Below are 22,606 nucleotides of genomic sequence, written 5' to 3'. Positions count from 1 at the left end.
TCCAAGCCCAGCCCGACACATTAACTGTAATCATGAGCCCGAGCCCGATTTCAACCCAACAATATTTTAATCCGTGGGCCGTCATAACTGACATTCTCAACTACAATTCTGAGTTGTTTGAACTACAGAAATCTGTTTAGAATGATCTTAATGAATAATGCAACTAGGACGAATCATGTAAACTGCGTTGTTTGTTTATTGCACTTAAGCTACACAATACAGCACAGCATTTCTTTTATTTGGACCTGTGTTTGTTCATTTGTGTGTGTGTGTGTGTGTGTGTGTGTGTGTGTGTGTGTGTGTGTGTGTGTGTGTGTGTGTGTGTGTGTGTGTGTGTGTGTGTGTGTGTGTGTTTGTATATATACAGTACAGGCCAAAAGTTTGGACACCTTCTCATTCAATGTGTTTCCTTTTTATTTTCATGACTATTTACATTGTAGATTCTCACTGAAGGCATCAAAACTATGAATGAACACATATGGAATTATGTACTTAACAAAAAAGTGTGAAATAACTGAAAACATGTCTTATATTTTAGATTCTTTAAAGTAGCCACCCTTTGCTTTTTTATTAATAAGGGACAAATTTCCACTAATTAACCCTGACAAAGCACACCTGTGAAGGTAAAACCATTTCAGGTGACTACCTCATGAAGCTCATTGAGAGAACACCAAGGGTTTGCAGAGTTATCAAAAAAAGCAAAGGGTGGCTACTTTGAGGAATCTAAAATATAAGACATAATATATATGTTTTCAGTTATTTCACACTTTTTTGTTAAGTATATAATTCCATATGTGTTCATTCATAGTTTTGTTGCCTTCAGTGAGAATCTACAATGTAAATAGTCATGAAGAAACACATTTAATGAGAAGGTGTGTCCAAACTTTTGGCCTGTACTATATATATATATATATATATATATATATATATATATGCATCTGCTTTTACAGAGGTTACATCACTTCCCATAACAAACCCCATCTGACTAAAGTTACGTCACATACACCCTTTGACACTGATAAAACAAAGTTTATGCTTTTTTTTCCAGAGCCAGAGCAATAGATTATTCTAACCTTAATATTTCACTATGAACGGACCTCCGGTTGAGAGAGTCACAGAATATGAATATCTTGGCATCGGGATTGATGAAATTTTACATTAATAATCTTGTATGCAGACTCTCAGAAACAAAAGCATCTTTCCCATGTTTTGTAGGAAAAGGGAAGTTTTCATGTCTGTCTTAGACTATGGTGATGTAATTTACAGACATGCATCATCGTCAACTCTTAAATCTCTGGACTCATCTATCACTCTGCTTTAAGATTACCGGTCATGCCCATGGTACAAATCATTGTATTGTATATGTCAGTGTTGGGTGGTCTTTTCTCCAAGAAAGACACTGGTATCTCTTTATGTATAAGCTCTTATTGGAAAACTGTCATCTTACCTTACACAACTTCTCTCTTACTCTGGGACATTATCAGACCTGCTCTGCTGGCTTTTACTTTGTGTTCCACGAGCTTGCTCTGAACTTGGAAAAACTGCATTTAGTTTTAGTGCACCTGACTCCTGGAACAAATTACAGTACTTTCTTAAAATCAACTCAATTGTGCCTTTTGGGCAATTTAGAAATTTGGTTGTAAACCTGCATACTTCTACTTGTAACTGCTTTAGATAATTGTATTTTCTTTTGCATCCCTATTATCCTAATTTATTTATTAAAATCTTATTCAAATTCTTATGATTGTACTTTCTGTGTTGTTCTGTATTTGTGTTTGTAATAATGAGTCATTGACATTGTAAATGATCTCTCGATGATAAATAAAGGTTGAATGAATATACTCTGTTACAAGATTATCTTTTTATTTAGCTACTTATTTGTTAGTCTGTGGTTGTTGTTTATTCCTTGTCTCTGGGGGGTTACTTTGTTGTGTTCTGCTGTGCTTGTATCTTGTTTGTCAAACAGAAAAGCTATCCCCTATCCCATTATGTATGTGGGGTGTAGCCAGACCTTACTCCACAGAGCTGTGGAGATGGAGCTGGCAATGCGAGACTACAGTAGGGCTGAAAGGATTTCTTGAGTAACTCAAATAATTTGATTACTAAAAGTCCTTGATGCTAAATGATTTGCCTCAAAGCTTTGTTTAATCACTGTTACAAACGTTGTATCGCTCAGTGTTTCCGCACGGATGATTATTACTGTCGCACACCGGGCTGACGCTGCTGGCGACACATGCCATGAAGACTGACGGCGCAGATTACAAAATGAAGAAAGAGAAGGCTAAGAGAAGAGACAGGCTGGAGAAAACGACAGAAAGTGTCCAAAGTTTGGAATCAGTTCAAACGTAATTAAAACGAAAACTGTACAGTATGTCTACTGCAAAATCAAACTGGTTTACCACAATAATCGACAAGGTCAGTGCTTCAGCATCTCAACAGAAAACATTGAGTCTAACTTAATCATCCATTCCACGAAGTGGAGCTGATGCGTTGACTATCCCTTCGGAAAAACAGCTGATTGTTGCGCACCATTTTCTCTCACTCTCTCTCTTCACGGAGAAACAGCTGATCAATGATCTACTAGCATAAGTGCAACAGAGCTGTGTGACACTGTAATCAAATATGAATGAAAATAGGTTGAGTATAACTAATATTTACATATAGGCCTATATACAGATCAGTCTCAGGTTGAAACTTGTAGTTCTGAAAGTTAAGTTGCACAACCTAAGGTAATGTTTATGTATGTTGAATGTATGCCTTAGTTTGAGGTTGTTATTGCATTTCAGAAAATGTTTTCTTTAAAAACAATGTAATATGGCACTTAAATGCACTTAATATGTTTAGTTTTTTGAGAGATGATATTGTAAGCAATGTAGACAATAAAAATGTTGCTTTTTCTGAAAATTAAACCAAACTAATTGTATATTAGTGCTCTTCAATGAAACAAAAGTATTTCTTATTCGATTACTCGATTAATCGATGGAATAATCGGTAGAATACTTGATTACTAAAATAATCGATTACTGCAGCCCTAGACTACAGCAATTATGACATGCATTGCAGCAACTGATAATGTTATTAGTAGACAAATCAAAATGTCTGCTTTGCAGGGATTGTCTTCCTCCTTTTTCTCAATAGGAAGTAAAGCTACAAAATGGAGATACATTCCTTTAACCCAATACAAGTCCACCAGATGTCACTGTTACCAGTGCATCGCCTGCACAGTCAGAGACAGGTTCACTTTATATTTCAACAAATACCTTCACAGTAATATATATACAGATAGTGGTGTGTGTGTGTGTGTGTGTGTGTGTGTGTGTGTGTGTGTGTGTGTGTGTGTGAGAGAGAGCGCGTTTCCCAGCCCTTTAGGACATGTCCATACATGTTCCCTCCCTCACACAGTTGTGACACTGGCCTTCTTGACTGTAGCAAAACAACACATGCAGTGCTTATCAATGCAGGCTCTGTCTGAAACTGGCTGTTATGTGATCCCTAAATTTGGGCCAGTTACACAGTGCAGTCCTGCAAGTTTTGGTCTCCTTTTTCCCTCAGGCAATGCACTTCTCAGGTTTTCTGCAACATACAGTGGAGTGACTGTCTGTATAATACACACTGTTGGAGCTTTGACATTACACTGCAGCTCAATATTTTACATAGCAATACTACGGATTAGTTAAACACACAAATAGGTTCTGCTATAAATCACAAAGATGCAACTGAAAATAAAGGAAGTATCAGCGCTTCAGACAAAACAAGGGTTTTTGAAGACATCCCCTTGGTCTTCTTTTAGTCTCGCATTACCAGACCTTCCTCCACAGGAGGGAAGGAACTTGTTTTGGTGGAACATGTGTACATTCAAAAGTAGTTTTAGTCGTGCAACAGAAAACTCAGATTGGACAGATAGCAGAGATGGGAGTAAGTCACACATGGGCAAGTCTCAAGCAAGTCCAAGTCATTTTTTGTGACAATCAAGCAAGTCAAGTCAAGTCATACCAAAGTTTCCATTTTAAACAAGCTAAAGACAGTGATTATGAAGTGCTGGAGTTTTATTAGCATTTTTTACTCAATATTCAAAAGACATTGTGTCCACATACATCTGAAGAGTTTAAATTAACACAGATAAAAAAGCACAGCCTAAAACTGATATTAGGCCAACAATAAATCAACATTGTTCAATATTCCTCAAACATGACATCAAATCATGAAATTCCTTCAAACAATTCAATGGTTCCTAAGTCAAAATAATATTCTTCAAACATGCCTCACTTTTATGAGACAGAAACACATCCTTTAACCTGTCCTTCTCTTAAAGAATAAAACATATTCTTTAAGAGGAGCTGAATCCCATCACATGGAATGGAAAGTATATGTTGATATTTGTCAGTGTATTTGTGAGTGAATGTGTGCGTGTTTGAAAAAGAGTGAGTGAAAAGTTATTAATATTGGTGAGTGAATGTGCGTGTGTGTGAGAGTGCAGAGTGTGTTGTATGTGTGCCTAGCTTTATTCACATATTTACGTCTGCATGTGTGTGTGTGTTTATATGAGAGAGAGAGAGAGAGAGAGAGAGAGAGAGAGAGAGAGAGAGAGAGAGAGAGAAATTTGTGTTGTGTGTGCCAAGTTTTATTTGCTCTTACCGCCACCTTGAACAAAGAGGGGAGGGTGTGCTTATTAATGGCCCAAAACTGAAGGGACTTCTGTCCATCACAAACGTCCAAATAGTGGCCCAGCTGAATATGGGGACTGGAACCCGAATCTCTCCCGATTTGAAGTGTCTGATGAAATTCGACGTCGGAAATTTTTGTACTGCAGACTGCCGTTCGTTTTTTTTTTTTGCCTGGTCAGATGTGTAATCCTTATAGCCAAACTTTATTATTTTCTGTGCAGAGGGACATAAGCGCCGATTTATGTTTTCCTCCGTGGGTGCTCACACGCGCACACCCTTTACAAAAAAGCGGCCAACACGAACACACACGCCATAATAAAGCCGTGAAGAAGGCCTAGCCTATAGGCTCTCTTTCAACTCAGGACAGCGCCACTCCTCACTAATACAGATAGGATCAGAGATGAAAAGTTTAACTGGCACGTAACCGCGATCAGCTTCGTGAGAAATTAAGAATCAATGGCACCGACATAACCAATCACAATATGACAGACACTCCACAACTGCAGTGTTTAATTTTAGATTAATGTAAAAATACACTGGCAGTCTGGCACACGTGGGTGGTCAGTATTTTCCGTGGGTGCTCGAGCTCCGGAGCACCCACGGTATCGGAGCCCATGAGAGGGATCCATGACGTTAAGTTAGCCTACTAGCCATAGCCAGTGTTGTTTACTGACGGTGTGCAGCCGCGCGCCGTGTCATCATATCAACGGTTCCTGCGCATGCAACAGCACTAAAATCGTAAAGTTAACTCCTCCTCGATATCAGAGGGGGGGAAAATATATTTATTAAACAGAAAATTAAGTCATTTCAAGTCATTTGACTCAAGTCTAAGTCAAGTCTCAAGTCATGAGTATCAAGTCAAAGTTAAGTCGAGTCTTTTATGAAAAAACGCCAGCATAAAAAAAAAAATATATATATATATATATATATCAAGCAAGTCCTAAAATTTGCGACTCGAGTCTAAGTCGAGTCAAGTCATGTGACTCGAGTCCCCCATGTCTGACAGATAGTCTAGCTAGCTGTCTGGATTTACCCTGCAGAGATCTGACGCCAACACAAAGAAAGAGGAAGGTAACGGGACATTCGAAAACAGACATCCAAAAAGAGTGACATCCGGCGGAATTTCTGGCAGAACGAGAGCAATCCCGGGAGTGGAACTTCGTGGATATAGACTAGGTCTTTGAGAAATTGTGATGGGCATTTTTCAGTTATCTGACAATTTATACAATCAATTGATTCAACTGGAAAAGATGGATTGAAAATAATCTTTGGTTAAAGCTTTATTGAAGTCTAATTTCTCTCTGATTATCACCAGTAATTTTCATATAGGCCTAACCACAATATAACTATATATTGGTATCATATGACCAAAGATTCACAATGAGGCCAGGTGGTGAAATCTGAGCCAGTTCCATTCACTGAGAGAAGATTAACCTAATTGGTTAATTAATGACCCTTTCATCTTAGATTATTTCGCTACATACACTATAAAAACACTAACTACAGTAACAGAAGGCAGAAAACCTCATACTTAAAAATAATACTGTCAGAATAAATACAATTCAATAATGAATACAAATCCCACCCCTAAAACATAATTTTACAGAGTGTGTGTGTGTGTTTTATTTAATATTTCTGTTGTTAGCATCCTTTACCAAACACCATGTCCCCTAAGTTAAAGAGCACTGTGGGTCACCAGATGGACGAGCTTGATGTCACCACCAAAGCCGAGAGGGCTGAACAGTGTAGCAGTGGTTCCCTAACTTTTTCATATCAAGGACCCCTAAACTGACCTGAATTACACCGTGCACCCCCATTTCATAAGATTTCGTCCCAGGGTCCCCCATCTGATTTAGATGTTTTATTACAGAATGTGACTTAAACCCATGATCAAATGTCATTATGTTACTAGAGATGCTGGGGAACCCCTGGAACTCCCTCCAGGACCCGTGGGGGTCCCCGGACCCCACTTCTGGAATCACTGGTGTACTCTGTGTTACTACTCCACCATCAGTTTTAACACAACTATGACAGAACAGTCAACTCAAGTAATGGTGCGTTCCATTTGTACTCGGAAACACAGCCCCTGAAGTCGTTGGGAAGTCGGAGAACCTCACAGTACCCCGAGCAAGCGGACCTCAAAATCAAACATGGCTGCTCCATTCATCAACAGTAGTGAAAGCTGTAGTAATATACCGTTTATTAGCATTATTGGGGGAATTACTGGAATTGTTGGGTCTTTGTAAATTATAGTGTGGTCTAGACCTACTCTCTCTGTAAAGTGTCTTGAGATAACTCTTGTTATGATTTGATACTATAAATAAAATTGAATTGAATAGCACTTCTGCCTTAATTATCATTAAATCAGTCGTACACAAAGTGCAGTCCAACTTCTATCTGTGCACATGTTGCTACAGTGTTTGTATGAACAAAAAACAGAGTAATGCGTTGTTATCAACTGGAATCCGACGTGGTTTAATGGAATGCGGTCCACTCGGGTGTGATGGCATTCCCAGCTCCGGTTTTCGACCTCTGAGGTAAATCAAACGCACTATTAGACAGGAGTGGCATTAGTGTTCCGACTAACATAAGCATACCCAGAAGAGCCATTCAGTGTTACTATTTCAACATCAGTTTTAACCCAACTATGACAGAACAACCCTAACCCTGACAACTAAAGTTAGTGTTTGCCTTGACTAAGACCAGGTTTGCTTTGGCTAAACAAAGACACACCTACTCTGGCATACTGTGATTCAGATACAGACTGGATTAAACAGATAAATCAGATTATGCACACTAATATCCATGCTAATATTTCTGCAGTTCTTTTAAGCAGCTGAACTGCTCAGGTCTGTCCCCTCTCCTCTTCCTCCTTATAGTTTGTCTATTGATATCTGTGGAATCTGTGTCAGCGCTGCTTCTCTGCAGCCCTGTAACTCAGTAACGTTCCTGTACACACATTAGTGAGGGCTGAGCTGTCATCCGGGCTGGCCCTTATTGTTTCCTTTGCTGCAGGAGGCGGAGAGGAGCCAGCTGGGACTTGGCTGACCATAAATTGCAGCGAGGTTATGGCCATTGCAAAGAGGGGAAGTGGGTAGTTAAGAGTGAGATAGCATTATCTGCCACCTCCCTGCTGCTGCGGAGTATCAGCAGGGTGGAGCTGAGAGGGGCAGATAGTGCCACGCCGGCTGCAGCTTCAGAGGCTGTCTGTCGCTGCTGTAAACCATCAGCACCATATAGACGTATACCAAACGTGTGAGACTGTACAGCCTGAAGTCATTCACTACCGTTTCATCTATTCTGCCATATACAAAACTTCGGTAGGTCTGATAGAATTTACCATGTTAGGTCAAGAGTGACATGTGTTACGACCGGCTAAGCTAACAGGGCTCGATAAACAACAAAGAACACCGCTGCTAAAGGCTAACTTAGCCGGCCAACATTAATCCCCCTGTCTCCTTTTCCCTACTTGTTGCGTTTAACATGAGGATGAGACCAGCTAGCCTGGGTGAGTGCACGTCTTCCCTACTTGTGCAGTGTCAGGTCAACTCACACAGAAACTGCATGGTCACATGGGATAGTAGTATACAGTTGATTAAACATAATAAAATATATGACACACTGGTTATTGGATCAGTAATCGGTATTGGCCGATATGCAAGTTCAGGTATCAGAATCGATAAGCAAAAAATGGTATCGAACCAATTGTAGTATTTACAAAAGACTGGTTGTGGGACACAACCCGCTCTCACGCCAGTTCATAAATAGTCACGTTATTTTTATTTACTGATTTGTGTACAGGTCACGATTTTCGAACGTTACCATTTCACGAACTGCCACGGGGAAATTAAACGGCACACGCCGGTGACAACAACGGGACGGACCGCCACACGGGGACGCCATCCCCGGGCGCAGGGACACGATCCACGGTCTCTGTGGCACGCAACAACGGGGACATGAAACGCCCAAACAACTGGACGGTTGAGGTTAGGGAAGAAAAAAAGAACTGGGAAAGGAAGCGTCACACGCTGGACACGGTTGTGGTTAGGAAGAGAATAACGAGGAAAGGAACTGCAACACGCAGGACGCAAACCCGGTCTCCTGGGTGAAAGTCCTGTGTTGTTTGACCCATACACCACCTCGACCAACCTCCCTACGCAGATTTTCTGCTTTTCACACTACTCCCTACCGTTGTGTAGCGTTGTGATCACGAAATACGCTTCCCATTTAAATACATTAAATTAAAATTCGTAAATCAGCACACGAAAAAAACGACATAATCGTGGGATGTTCACGAATCAATAGATTCAATAACGTAACCATTTCACGAACTGCCATGAGACCGGGCTGTGGGACAACAACAAAGCAAAGTCTTTATCGTCGGAACAGCCTTCCTATCTATGATTTCTAAATTGTTTATTCTCAGTATGTTCAGATTTGACTGAGTTATGATTTCAAGAAGGAGTGGCAGTTTTGTTCCAACTGCTGACAGTGTTAGTAAGCGGGTGAAGCAGTTTGTTTTCTTGCTGTAGTGCTGATGTAAGATATACATGTACGTACAAATGTACATTAGCTATTAGGGCTGGGACGATATGGTTTTGTCATGATTCAATTCTTTCATGATACATGGCCGCTGATTCAATTTGTCCAGTCCAAGTCAAAATGATAAGTCTTAAAATGATCAACCGTTAGAATTCTGAGGCCTCTAGTTTTACAGCGGTGTGTGTTGGTAGAAAGAGCAGCAGCAGTTTGTGCAAAGCAACAGTAACCAGACTGAACACGTGGGCCCAATTAAAAATAATAAGCTGTGCAAACTGTACCTGTCGCTAGCCAAATCGACTACTGATATTATTAACCACACTTTAATCTAACAGAGGTGTATCTGTCAAATGTTGGTTCAACACAGACATCCAACAGCCTCCCGAAAAACGAATATTTACTTCAGGCTGCTGACAGACAGACTGCATGCTCCATCAGTTGAAGTATGGAAGTAAATAAATAGTAAGGAAATATGGCCACTATGCTGTGTTAATATGTTTCTTAGATAGATTATTTAACCAATTCCATGTCTGTGTGAATATAAATAAGATTAAATGTGAAATGTGTTATTCATTATTCATATTGATTATGTCATTTACACGTTCCTCTTCCTTGTCAAAGCTGTATTACCAACAATGCAAATTAACCAGACAGTTTGGTCGGAGATTCGGGTATGTAACGCTAATAGGGTGTGGTCACTTCTTTCTAACTTCACACCCGCAGATTGTTTTCATTTTCAAACTGAGTTCTAAGCAAGCAGTGTTGGGTAATAGAGTTACTAGTTTGACTCCTTCTCAATAGTGTCACTGTTTTCTGAATCAAAGAGCTTTTCAGTAGCTTAGCTCTTTTATTGATCAAGTAGTGCGGTAGGGTCCACACGAGCTAAATTTCCCTGAGCATTTCTGAAGCTCAAGCCCAGCGGAGCTTTCTGCTGCGGTCGGAATAAAACTGACATCACCGCCAAACACGGATGTGTATGTCGTGTACATGGATGTCAAGAAAATAGCTCCGATGTCGTAAACTACTATTGCCATGATAATGTAGCTGAGCTTGCGTCATTTATTCGAGGTGCAATACGCTGGGTTTCCACAGGCAGCTAAAAATAGCGGCAGAGCGGAGTGATTCAATTAATTCCCTACGACAACAGCGGTATGAGCGAATTTCGCTGACAGCGCCGAAAGTGCCTGGATGTTCACCACTGTCCCTGCTCTCCAAAAGTTGACTCCGAGTTAACTTTTTAGTCAATGAAAGGTCAGACTCGGGAATGTACCTCCAATATATTTTCCCGTGTATACGCACATGCTATATATTTAAAATGAGTTGTAGTTAAAAAAAAGCTGCCTGAGGAAACCCAAGCTGCCTGTCTGCAACACTCTTTCTATGAAGCCGTTTTTTTAGCTTTGACAAAGCGATCTCTCATGTTTTTCCACAATCTCCAGCAAAATATTTCTTCTTTTCCCAGTGTGGTGTCTCTCTCTGAACACATATTTAAGGCTGTTTGACTCTTTGTGGTCTCTACACAAAGAAGCACACAGATATTTATCAAGACAAACCTGCTTTTCCCAGCCAACAAGGTTAAACTGAAAGTGCAGCATGCGCAGTGGGCGCGGAGTTACAAAGATTCAGAGGTGTGGCCGGTTAGCTCAGTTTGTAGAGCGGCGCACGTGTGCATAGGTTTATTCTTCGACGCAGAAGGTCTTCCCCCCCTCTCTCTCCTTTCATATCTCAGCTTTCCTATCCAATAAAGGCAGAAATGCCAAGCGACAGATTGCTGAGCCTTCGCGCTGGAAACGACAGATGTGGAGACGCACCTCGCGCCCGGAACACCGTGGCTACCATAAACTAAGCTTTAGTCTCACTCGGGAGCGACTGAGTCAGGTGCAACACCTAGTGGTAAAAATCAGTACATTGGTCCGGTGTTTGGCTTGATATCAAACCGGTTTGAATTTTTTTACACTAGCCCAAGCCGACTTCAGACACATGCTGAATAAAGTGACGTACGCAGCTCCATCTGGAGACACAAAAGACTTTATACAACTTGTATACATATGCAGTATAGAGTTTAATATTGGTGGAGTTCCCCTTTAAGACAGAAAGTAACTACTGTCTGAGTTTATGAGATAAACTACGTTGGTGTGAGTACTCCAACATGGAACTAAAATTTTTGTTGGTATCCATGTCAGTACTTAATGGCATATTCCTTTACTACTGCATGTGTACATATGGCTCCATGTTGGGCACATGTACAGGCATCAAACCAAAGATTTGACCAAAATGTGTTTGTATCTGTCTTCATGTTAGTGTCATGCCTCTTTGAGCTGGTCGGCGCTGCCCCAGGACGCAGAGCGCTGGTGGGTGCTCCTCTTCTCTCTCGTTTCCTCACTCCAACATCCAGGAGTCTGAAAAGAGCATTACAGCTACACATTACTATGAGGATACCTGGATCTGAGTAGGGGTGTGAATCACAAGTTTTATCATGATACAGTATTAAATCACTCCTTTGGACAACAATACAATCAGGGTTTTCCCTGCCATCATAAGTCTTAGGTGCGGCACCAGAGCCGTTTTTGGCAGCACCTAAGCTGAATGAATGTGAAATGCGGTACAAAAGTGCCCAAAACAGTTTAAAAAGCACCCAAACAGCTATAAAAGTGCTCAAAACAGCAAAAAGCATCAACTAACTAAAAAGACTTTTCTCAAATAATTGAATGTAGCTTGACTCTTTAGCTTTAAGTTTTGTCTTTAGCAATTATAATGATCCAAAACATCACATTGTTTCTAGGACAGACCCCTAAACCCCCCCGCCAAATATGCGCACCTAATTCTTCCATAAACCTATGGAAACATTGACAATATTTTCTTATTTCACAAAGTTTGCCATGATACAAATTTGATTCAGGGGCCTGCGATCCATATGAGACAATATCATTAATGGCCATTTAACACAATCAGATCCATTTAAATCAACTCACAAAAAGCAACTAAAATATGATTCGACAATCTTATTACTTAGCCCTTCCAGTCATCAAAATGAAAAATAATTATTTTTAATAAAAAGAATATTAAGTGGAAATAAAAAAAAGGCACACCTTAAAGATGGTACAATATTTTTGGCCATCAATATAAATTATGGTTACATTGTAATCACTAGTCTGTCAAAGAGATTATCAAAAGCTTTGACTATTCCAGCAGACACACACACACACACACACACACACACACACACACACACACACACACACACACACACACACACAGAGGAAACTGAACTGCTGTCTTGCTTAATGTGTCCAACTCAAAGGGCCATTTGTTTATTTTCAGCAGCAAGTCAGTTGCTACAGAATGTCCCCATTATTCGGTTTTCCTCTCCTCTGTCTTGGGGAGGATGAAGTGGGATGAGGACACCATGCTACAGTACATTAATGCAAAAAGGAACTGATGCAAAACTACCACAAAGTGGTAAAAAACTAAAATAAAAACCGGAAATGACGAAAGCGTCACGTGGGTCTGTCTTCTCCCGAATTTCAAAGCCTACCATTAATGGCGGCTCGTTCAGAATACAATCTCGTATTTTATGAAAATAGTTCACCGAAACGTGTTTCTGAAAACATTTTAAGGGAGAAATAGGCCTTACAGTTGCTGAATCTGTTTTTTTTTTTTATCGACAAAGGTCAGTTTGAAAGATTTTCGTCAGATTTTGAGAGGCGTTCGTCACGCTAACATAAGTGCACTGATTCGCTAGTCAAGGGCTAGCGCTCCACCAATCAGATTTGTCATTGAGTCCGACTGCCCGCCCTCCAATTCAACATGTCAAATCGGCCTAAATGAAGGCCGACGGCCCCTCCGACAGACAACGGCACAGAACACACCAAACAGACTCGAGTCACCGACCTCGCCAGCGTGTCAGAGCCTTTAAAGTCAGCAGGCTGGAGTAAGAGATGAAGACATGCCTGTATTAACAACCATCTGTCAAACAGCAGCACCACACATGCGTACTCTCACAATCATGCCTTTGTATCACTTCAATAGTTAATAAAAAGAGGTCATCTGGCTTTTGAAGGCCCACAGATGTGTAGGTGGTAAATGTCACACAACCTGGAAGAAACAGGATGTGAAGACCAGTGTGTGTGTGTGTGTGTGGGGGGGGGGGGGAGGGGCATCTGAGGTTGAACAGCTTGAGAAGATCACAGGGCAGGATGGTGTGGGCACGCTTTAAGGTCAGACATGACAAAACATTACTATAAGAAATAAAATGATACCAATATTTTCCAGTCAGACCAACACTGAAGTAAAAGCATGGGCATCGAGTGGATACAGTATGACCACAACAGACAGACACAAGGCCCATGTGAGGTGATTCAGTCTGGCCTGTGAATAATATAATAAACCTTCTTTGCTGTCCTCAAAATACATTTTAAATCCTTTACATGTGACCCATAAAGACTGATAGTGGTGACTCATACAGTCCTCACTCAGGCTCGAGCTGCAGATGGTGAAACTGAAGAAGATGATGAAGGGTCATGCCCTTATAAATGCATAATCTAAGCTTGGTCAGTATATTAGGCAAATTAAAATCATGGGTAAAAAATTGATTATAACGGAATTTTTAAAACTTCGGACAACGAGAAAGTCTAACGCAACCTCTGTTTGCCATTGTATCTGAGGACTGGGGGGGAGAGGAGGGGTAAATCAGGGAACATACTTCACGGCTTCCAGCAAATAGGAACACAATTTCACCCCTTCTGAAGCCTAACAAAAGCCTTGATCAATATCAATATAAAACATGTTCAATATATACTGATAAGAGACAGGACCACCAAATCTAGCAGCTGGATTTGTAATACTTATTTACAGTATTTATGTGTTTTTCATTGTTGTGTCTACATTGGGGTTGATTGAATTGAAGAACAGTTGAATGTTATATTAAGTGTTAAACAGAAATGTTTAAATTCTGCATGTGTGTTCTTAGTCTTTTTAGGTAATTAAAATTATGAATAGTTATCAAAATCGATCAATATGATCAAGCAATATCGTGATATACCTCTCAACCGTATCGCCCAGGCCTATCCATAATCCATCCAAAACCGGCTTCATCAAAAGGTATACACTCAACCAGTAACACACATATGCATTTAATGCATGTAATGTATTTAATGCATTACTACAACAAGCAGGAACCATCATAGATACAGAAAAAGCCTTTGACAGGATGAACTGGAAATTTCTCTTTACCGCATTAGAAATATTTGTCTTTGGGGAATCATTTATTAACTAGGTCAAGATTCTGTACACTTCACCCTCAGCCACTGTAATCACCAATGGACAAACATCACACAGCTTCCCACTGCACGGGGGGGACTAGGCAAAGATTCTCTCTATTCGCCATTTGAGCTAGCCCACCATTTTCATCAAACCGTTAGCAGCAGCCATTCATCAGAACATCTACATAAAAGGAATCCAAACACCCAACACACATCATAAGATTAGTCTCTATGCAGATGATATACAAATCCTCACCTCATTACTACAAAATGCCACATGACTACATGACTTGTATCCTGTCCCCTGATACAGCACATGTAAGGGACGTGGGGGTTGTGCTTACCTGTGTGGATTTATCTTTCATACAAGATGGGTAGTGCACATGTGTGTGACGAGGCCACTGCCCAGTGAGGTAGGGTCCAGTAATAGTGCCCTGGGAGGGAGTCCGCCAAATGGCCCCCAAGCTGGGATTTTGTCCTTTCAACTGCACAGATAAAAAGACCACAAAGAAAGTGCAACATTTGCTCAATGTAAATTTCAGACAGGCATAAAAGCTCTGATGAACCCCCTGTACACTACCTACCCAGCACCATACAGCAGACAAGGTAATTGTCACATCCAGTTCCCGCTCTTAGTTCATTTTTTGTTTGTTTCCCTGACTTCCTGTTTTATTTTGCTAACTCACTGTCTGTCTCTGTTTAAGGTCACTTGTCTTCCCGTCTTTGTCTGTCTTTATGATTAGATGTGTGTCACCTGTGTTTAATCGTCTTCGCCCTGTCCCAGTGCATATGTACTCACCTTGTGTCCTTTGTCATTTGCCAGATTGTTGTAGTATCTTATTTTCCTCGTGTTACCTTACCAGTGTTTTTGTAGATCTCTAGTCTGTATTTTGACCACGTCTTTTGCCTGCCGATTTTGTTACCTTCGCCTGTGACTGTACTCCGTACAATAAAGCTCCATTACCTTTTACCCTCTGCTCGGAGTTGTGCTTTTGGGTCCGCTGTGCTCCATGACAGTTATTCTTAATACCGTGAATCTTTGCACATCCCCTGGAATATCAGAGTTCAGTTCAGAAAGAGAAGCGTTTTATTTGCCTGATAACCGATAAAGTTAATGAATAAAAAATTGCACTACTTTGTCTCGGCTACAGCTCTGTGTCTGTCTCTTTCCCGAAATTCAGCCTTGGTGCAGAATTACAGCCACTAGAGCCAGTCCCACAATGAGCTTTCCTTAGTATGTGCCATTTCTGTGTCTGTAGCTTTAAATGCTATTGAGGAGAGAGGGGGGGCAAGGTGGAGGGTGGGGGTGTGGCCTTGACCAACTGCCACTTTGCTCGTTTGAAACATTGACATATATATAATGGACCAATAGACCCCGTTGCTCTGGACGGAGACCAGTGAAGGATATTAGAAGCACTTTTCTGGTGATCTCTTGCTTTACTGAGCAGCCTCCAACTGACAGAGACAACGTAAATGTGACGTGAGCAACGTGTCTGAAAGTGTGAAGTCTTCTGGTAGCTGTGACAAGAGAAATCTCAATCATTCCCAATCTTACAGAGACGGAGAGTGTAGGTATATGTAAGGAGATAACATAAGCACAGGCTAATTATTGCTAACTAACATGCTAGTTAACATTAGTAATTAAACCTAAACAGCTAATGTAAGTCGAAACTGCCTGCAAGCTTCTCCTGTACTATACGGTAATTCCTCTACTGTGTGACAGTAAGTGTCGTGGTTATGACCCAATCGTTTGCCTATTTTTACAAAAACGTCTGCTACGGAGCCATAACGTGAGCTACAAGGTAATGGAGCCTTTTATACATTGTCGTGTTTCTTTAGAAATAAACAACAGACAAATAGAGTCTTTAAACGCTTCAGATGTAAAGTTAATTGCAGTCAAGTGACGTAAAAAAAAAATGGCGGTCAGTGGAATGCTAACAGGAGGTGATACCTTTGTAGAAACAAAATGGCGCCATCGGAGGTTCGAGTTTTGAAGCGAAGCTTACCCCCTTGGTTTGAAAGCCACAATGTCTCTCTCTCTCATGGGTTGGCCAAATTCTCTGGGCGGGCACAGCAGAGAAAGGGGAGGTAACCTTGCTTGTTATGACCTCATAAGGAGCAAGATTCCTGATTGGCCCATCTGAGCTTTCATTTTCTCAAAGGCAGAGCAGGTTCTTTATTGTCACTCAAGGGGAAATAAAACATCCTAGCAGCACACAACCCACAGATTGATTAAGAACAATATCCTCACTTAAAAAGTGGACAGTGTCAAATAAAATCCCTTGAGATTGTATGGAAAAGGGATTTCTAACAGTGTCACTGAGATGGCCCAAGTGACACTAATAAAAAATGTGCATTCAAGAGTTATGCAAGTTAACAGCTTTAATTGCACAAAGAACCAAAGAAAATTTGTCCCATTTGTTTTTGCTCTAGGGAGCCTATATCTCCGCCCAGAGAGGAGAGGAATGAATGAAAGCTAGTTAGGGACTAGCTGGTGAGTAAAGTCAAACACATTAGGTGAGCTAAGGCCCTTCTCCACTGGCTTTAACACTCCAGTGGCTGTCATTTGCTCTGGGCCTAAACCTGTTAAAAATATCTCACTAACAAACCAACTTCACACTGACCTCAGAAACTGGTGCAAGGCTTGTGTTCTCACTCTCTGTACAGTATGTGTGTTTATCTGAGTGTGTTTTGTTTCCATATTTATGGCCCCATATCAGTGTCAACACCATGAAGGGTGTAAAGAGTACACATGGAAATACACTTACCTAAAGGATTATTAGGAACACCTGTTAAATTTCACGTTAATGAAATTATCTAATCAACCAATCACACACAATGGTCCAGGTCGAGACAATCTCCTGAACTCCTAACTGAATCTCAGAATGGGAAAGAAAGGTGATCTAAGCTACTTTGAGCGTGGCGTGGTTGTTGGTGCCAGACGGGCTGGTCTGAATATTTCACAATCTGCTCAGTTACTGGGATTCTCACCCACAACCATTTCTAGGGTTTACAAAGAATGGTCTGAAAAAGGAAAAATATCCAGTATGCTGCAGTCCTGGGGGGCGAAAATGCCTTGTTGATGCTAGAGGTCAGAGGAGAATGGGCCGCCTGATTTCAGCTGATAGAAGATCAACTTTGACTCAAATAACCACTCGTTACGACCGAGGTATGCAGCAAAGCATTTGCGAAGCCACAACACGCACAACCTTGAAGCGGATGGACTACACCAGCAGAAGACCCCCCCGGGTACCATTACAGGCTACAATTTGCACGAGCTCACCAAAATTGGACAGTTGAAAACTGTAAAAATGTTGCCTGGTCTTAGGAGTCTCGATTTCTGTTGAGACATTCAGATGGTAGAGTCAGAATTTGGCGTAAACAGAATGAGAACATGGATCCGTCATGCCTTGTTACCACTGGGCAGGCTGGTGGTGGTGGGGGTGGTGTAAGGGTGTGGGGGGGATCCCTTTCACCTTCAGAACTGCCTTAATTCTTTGTGTCATTGATTCAACAAGGTGCTGGAAGCATTCTTTAGAAATGTTGGCCCAAATTGATAGAATAGGATCAAACACAGTATTAGTATGGTGTTCCTAATAATCCTTTAGGTGATTGTATATTAGACAGCCTGTTAGCTCTGTAATTATATGACTGTATGAAGTGTAAGTGTGCATAGTAGTTGTGGCTACAGTTTAAATTGGAACCACTTAATTCAAATGTTATTCTTCTTTGAACATAGCATTTCTTTATGTGTCCATAAAATAATATAAAAAATCATTACTGGAGAATGCAGTCTACATTAGCTACTAAGAACGGAACTGCAATTGGTTTTGACTGGAGCATTCTTTGTCTTAAATGTAAATGTGAAACCACTCTCGTAACTTTCAAACAAAAATCACTGCAGATTTATTAAGCTCCAACAACTGCCAAACTAGGGCTGAACAATTAATTTGTTTGCAAATCGAAATTCGATCATGTTTTTTAATCCTCTGTGTCCTCCTTGGCTACTAGCAACTGTTTGAAGGAGGAGTGGGGGTGGTGCGTTGTCACCGAAGGCTTGTATCATGTGGACGCGCCAACAGTGTTGTTGTCATTTATTAGAATTCCTCATGGGGGAGACAGAAACTAAGCACTATAGCTTGAAGCTTAACTTTACAACAACAACAAAACAATAAAAACGCAAATCGAATCGTAGTCGCAATATCTGGCAGAACAATTATAATTCTATTTTCTCCCAAATCGTTTAGCCCTACGCCAAACCCTTCCATCAAAATACATCTTCTGAAACATGCTCTATGGTAATATATAATAGCTACATTGTCACATTCTGAGGGCAAAAGAATAATGACCACATCTACTAATCCTATGCGTGCTCACACATGATGCCTCATCTGGCCAGTGTTCCTGTAGTAATCTGGTGTCTTGGCTTCTGGTCCAACAGTAGATTATCCCTATTAAACAAAGTACAGGGATAGGTCCCTTTATAAATCCACTGGATTACAAGTTCACTCAAAGGACTAAATTTGATTTGGCCGTGATCTTCAAAATATGTTAAGTAGCTCAACAAGGTTGCTCCTCTTTAGAAAGACTACTAACTAGGCCTACCTAGCACAGAGCACCCAGGCCTCCATTGTTTCAATTGTATTTATAGTGTCAAATCACAACAGGAGTTATCTCAGTACACCTTAAGGATAGAGTAGGTCTAGATCACACACTATAATTTACAAAGACCCAACGATTTCCCACGACCAAGCATTTTGGTGCGACAGTGGCGAGGAAAAACTTCCTTTTAATGGGCAAAAACCTCGGACAGACCCAGGGTCTTGGTGGACGGCCATCTGCCACTCAAATCTGTACCTCTAGTAGCGCTGGAAGTGGCATTCATGTTTACTTCCTGGAGAAACAAGTGAAATTCACCATGCTTTTTGCTCCTCCGGGTGATTTTCCAACATATCTGTGACATCAACAACAAGTACAAAGCAGCAATAGTGGTTATTTTGCCCAAATGGATAATGGAAAGAGACGTCTGTTGGAGGCTACAGCTCTACACTGACGGGTAACGCCAGCAGCTCTAATAATGCGATTAAACACAAATGATCCCAATATGATCCCGCGATCAAACACGCGATTAATGTGACACGAACATTTCGCCTCGGTGTGAACTCAGCCCCAAAGTGAGCATCAAAGTCCCGACCACGGTCTGGAAGCTGAAGCAAGAATGCTAAATACTTCAGGGTGGTAAAGCCACAGTCAGTGTGCACTTTAGTTTAGTTTGATTTGTTGTAGTCTATATAGACAACGTTTTATTTACGGGATAGTTCTGGTGACGCCGGAGGTTCCGCCGGATGTCCCTGATTTTCGGCCAGATGTCCGTCCCCTTCCTCTTTTTATGTGTTGGCGTTCTAACCTCCGGTGGATTTGTGAGGACTATGGCCAAAACAAAACAAGTTCCTTCCTGAGACTATTTAGCAGAGGCACCGTTGCTGCGTCTGGCGCTTAGCGCCGCCCAAGAGGATTGTGATTGGTTCAAAGAAATGCCAACGAACCAGAGCACGTTTTTAAGATTCATATAATTATCAATAACAATAATAACAATACTAAGGAAGAAGACAGAGGACGACAAGGAACTTTTTAAAAACAGATACGTTTGTTGTTGACCAGAACAACACTGCAGTATTGCCGGTGATTCAGTAGAGCCATGAGCCTTGTGTGAATTATACAACCACTGTGTGTAAGTGTTATTGTGTTAGTTACCGGTATTTAGAGACTGTTGGGACTCTGTGAGGTCATTCTTACATCTGGTTGATGCTGAAAACCTCTGCGGGATAACAAGGTCACCCAGCATGACTTTGAGTCATATGACCATCTCAAACCGCAGAGAAACGCTCCCACCAGGGGCTAATCAATTATTCAGAAGGATCTATTTAAAAGACCGTCTCACAGGTTTTGCATCTCATTTCTATATCAGGGCTCCGGACTAACTTTTTACATTGACTGCACTAGTGCGCCAAATTATTTCATTAGGGTGCACCAGCACATCATTTAGGTGCACCCTAGGGATGTTAATGATTAACCGTTTAACCGACAGTAAGAACCGGCGCAATAAACATATTGCGAAAGACACTCAAGGATTTGTTGTGTTAGTTGAAAGAAAATATCTGTAGAAATATCTGTATAGTAATAATATATCTGTAATTCTTTTTTTATTAGTGTTGCCTTTTATATTCAAATCAATGTTCCATTTGTTCAATAAAAGAATGTTGGAAATGATTTGCTTTCATTTGTTTTAAATTCAACAAGCAATTTGTTGTATCTTAGCAGAAGACTGAAAGTAGCAGAAATTCAGAACTGAGGACATTTTAATATCTGTTTATTTATCACAAGTAATACCCAAGGGGGTAAGCTTCCAAACGATCACCTCCCATTAGCATCCCATTGACTCCCATTCATTTTGACGTCACTTTGACAGCAAATAACTTTACATCTGAAGCGTTTAAAGACTCTATTTGTGCGTTGTTTATTTCTAAAGAAAAACACTTTATTTCTAAATTACTAATGTTAACTAGCATGTTAGTGATCAATAATTAGCCTGTGTCTATGTTATCTCCTTACATATACCTACACTCTCCGTCTCTGTAAGATTGGGAATGATTGAGATTTCTCTCGGCACAGCTACCAGAAGACTTCACACTTTCAGACACGTTGCTCACGTCACATCTACGTCTTCAAGCTCAGTTGGAGGCTGCTCAGTAACACTCAGCCAGCACCGGGAAAGAGACTTCTGATATCCTCCACTGGTCTCAGACCAGAGACACGGGGTCTGGTGGTCCATTCTTATATAATGTCTATGGTAATACCGTTACCTTGATATTCAACGTTATCGCATATCTTCCTCGTATCGTGCAGCCCTAATTTTGACCATCAGTTAAAAACAATATTATTGAAGTTATTTAAAACCTTTTTTACATGATAAAAGAAAAAATAGGCTATACTGTCTATTTCTTAACTGTTAGTTAACTTGCTAGTAGAGGTGTGACAAGATCTCGACCCACAAGATTAAAAAGTGTCTCGCTATATCAGTACACAAGTGCAGAGCAGGAGCGAGCATGACAGATGAGTCTGACTTTGACCTCAAAATTAGCATAGAAGATCCCCTTGCCTGTTCTCCAAAGTTGAATTTTGCAGAGCAGTAGCGGAAGAATAAAGCTGCCTGTAAAACCCAGCTTTAGAACGTTACAGAGTAGGCTACCGCCGCTCTCTCTCCCTCTCTCTCTCCCTCTCTCTCTCTCTCTGTCCCTCTCTTGGCTGAGACACACATGCGTCTGCAGCGTGCAGTTCACTGTGGCGCTGTCTCACGCCGACCACTCTCTTTCTCCATCCTTTTTAAAATGAGTCGGGAAGCGGACACCAAAAGCTAACTTTACTTTTAATGATATTAAACAAAGAGAAATGTTCTCCGTTTGTCCTATAATGGTATACGTGTTATTTTAATGGAAGGGATTGACCCGTCTACCAGCATTGTACACTAGCGGGCTTCTTTTCAATGACCACTGACAAGCAAAGAAAACAGTCTAAACCCTCCTACAACCGCAATGGCTGCTCCCGGATTTCAAAACCGACCATAATGGTGGCTCGTTTGGAGCCGAGCCGGCCGCTCCTCATCTGCATAAAGTTGGCTGGATTCAACTTTATGCAAATGAGGAGCGGGAGACTCAACGCCCGGCTTCTCAAAAGTCCCCATGAACGCTATCAGAATGCATTGCATGGCTGCTCCCACAGAAATGAATATGAAGCGTGGAAATGACGCTGACAATGGACACACACCATTTGAAGCCTCAGTCTAAAACCTTCAACCATTTTGACCAGCTTACCGTTTATAACATAGAAATAAAATGGATTATGGATCATTTTATTTACATAGTTAGTAGCTGACTTTACAAGCAGACTTCTCTATTGGCTGTTGAAACAGTTAACGTCCCTTACGTTCTAAAACCAGCCTCTGGAGACTCGACCAGCTGAGTCGCAGCGACGCCATCAGCTGGTTTGAGACGAGCTGAGACGGGCCGGTTCAGACCGCTGAAACTTTTCTCTGCGACGTTCTAAAACGGTTTTGTCTCGTCACGAATCTTTGGTCTGAAATGG

General features: G+C 41.1%; 1 protein-coding gene across 1 annotated transcript in view; it reads right to left on the bottom strand.

The window, feature by feature from the left end:
* glcci1a (glucocorticoid induced 1a) overlaps positions 1 to 22,606 on the bottom strand; it is a 33,343-nt gene that overhangs the window by 8,712 nt on the left and 2,025 nt on the right. The window contains exons 3-4 of the mRNA XM_028596906.1: positions 14,809 to 14,949; positions 11,513 to 11,602 (exon numbers count right to left, since the gene is read on the bottom strand). Of these exons, the coding sequence (XP_028452707.1) occupies positions 11,513 to 11,602; positions 14,809 to 14,949 (231 nt within the window). The remainder of the gene's footprint in view (positions 1 to 11,512; positions 11,603 to 14,808; positions 14,950 to 22,606) is intronic.

This window comes from Perca flavescens, chromosome 14 (assembly GCF_004354835.1).
Source record: "Perca flavescens isolate YP-PL-M2 chromosome 14, PFLA_1.0, whole genome shotgun sequence".
Lineage (NCBI taxonomy): Eukaryota > Metazoa > Chordata > Actinopteri > Perciformes > Percidae > Perca > Perca flavescens.
This window is presented reverse-complemented; position numbering and strand designations above follow the sequence as displayed.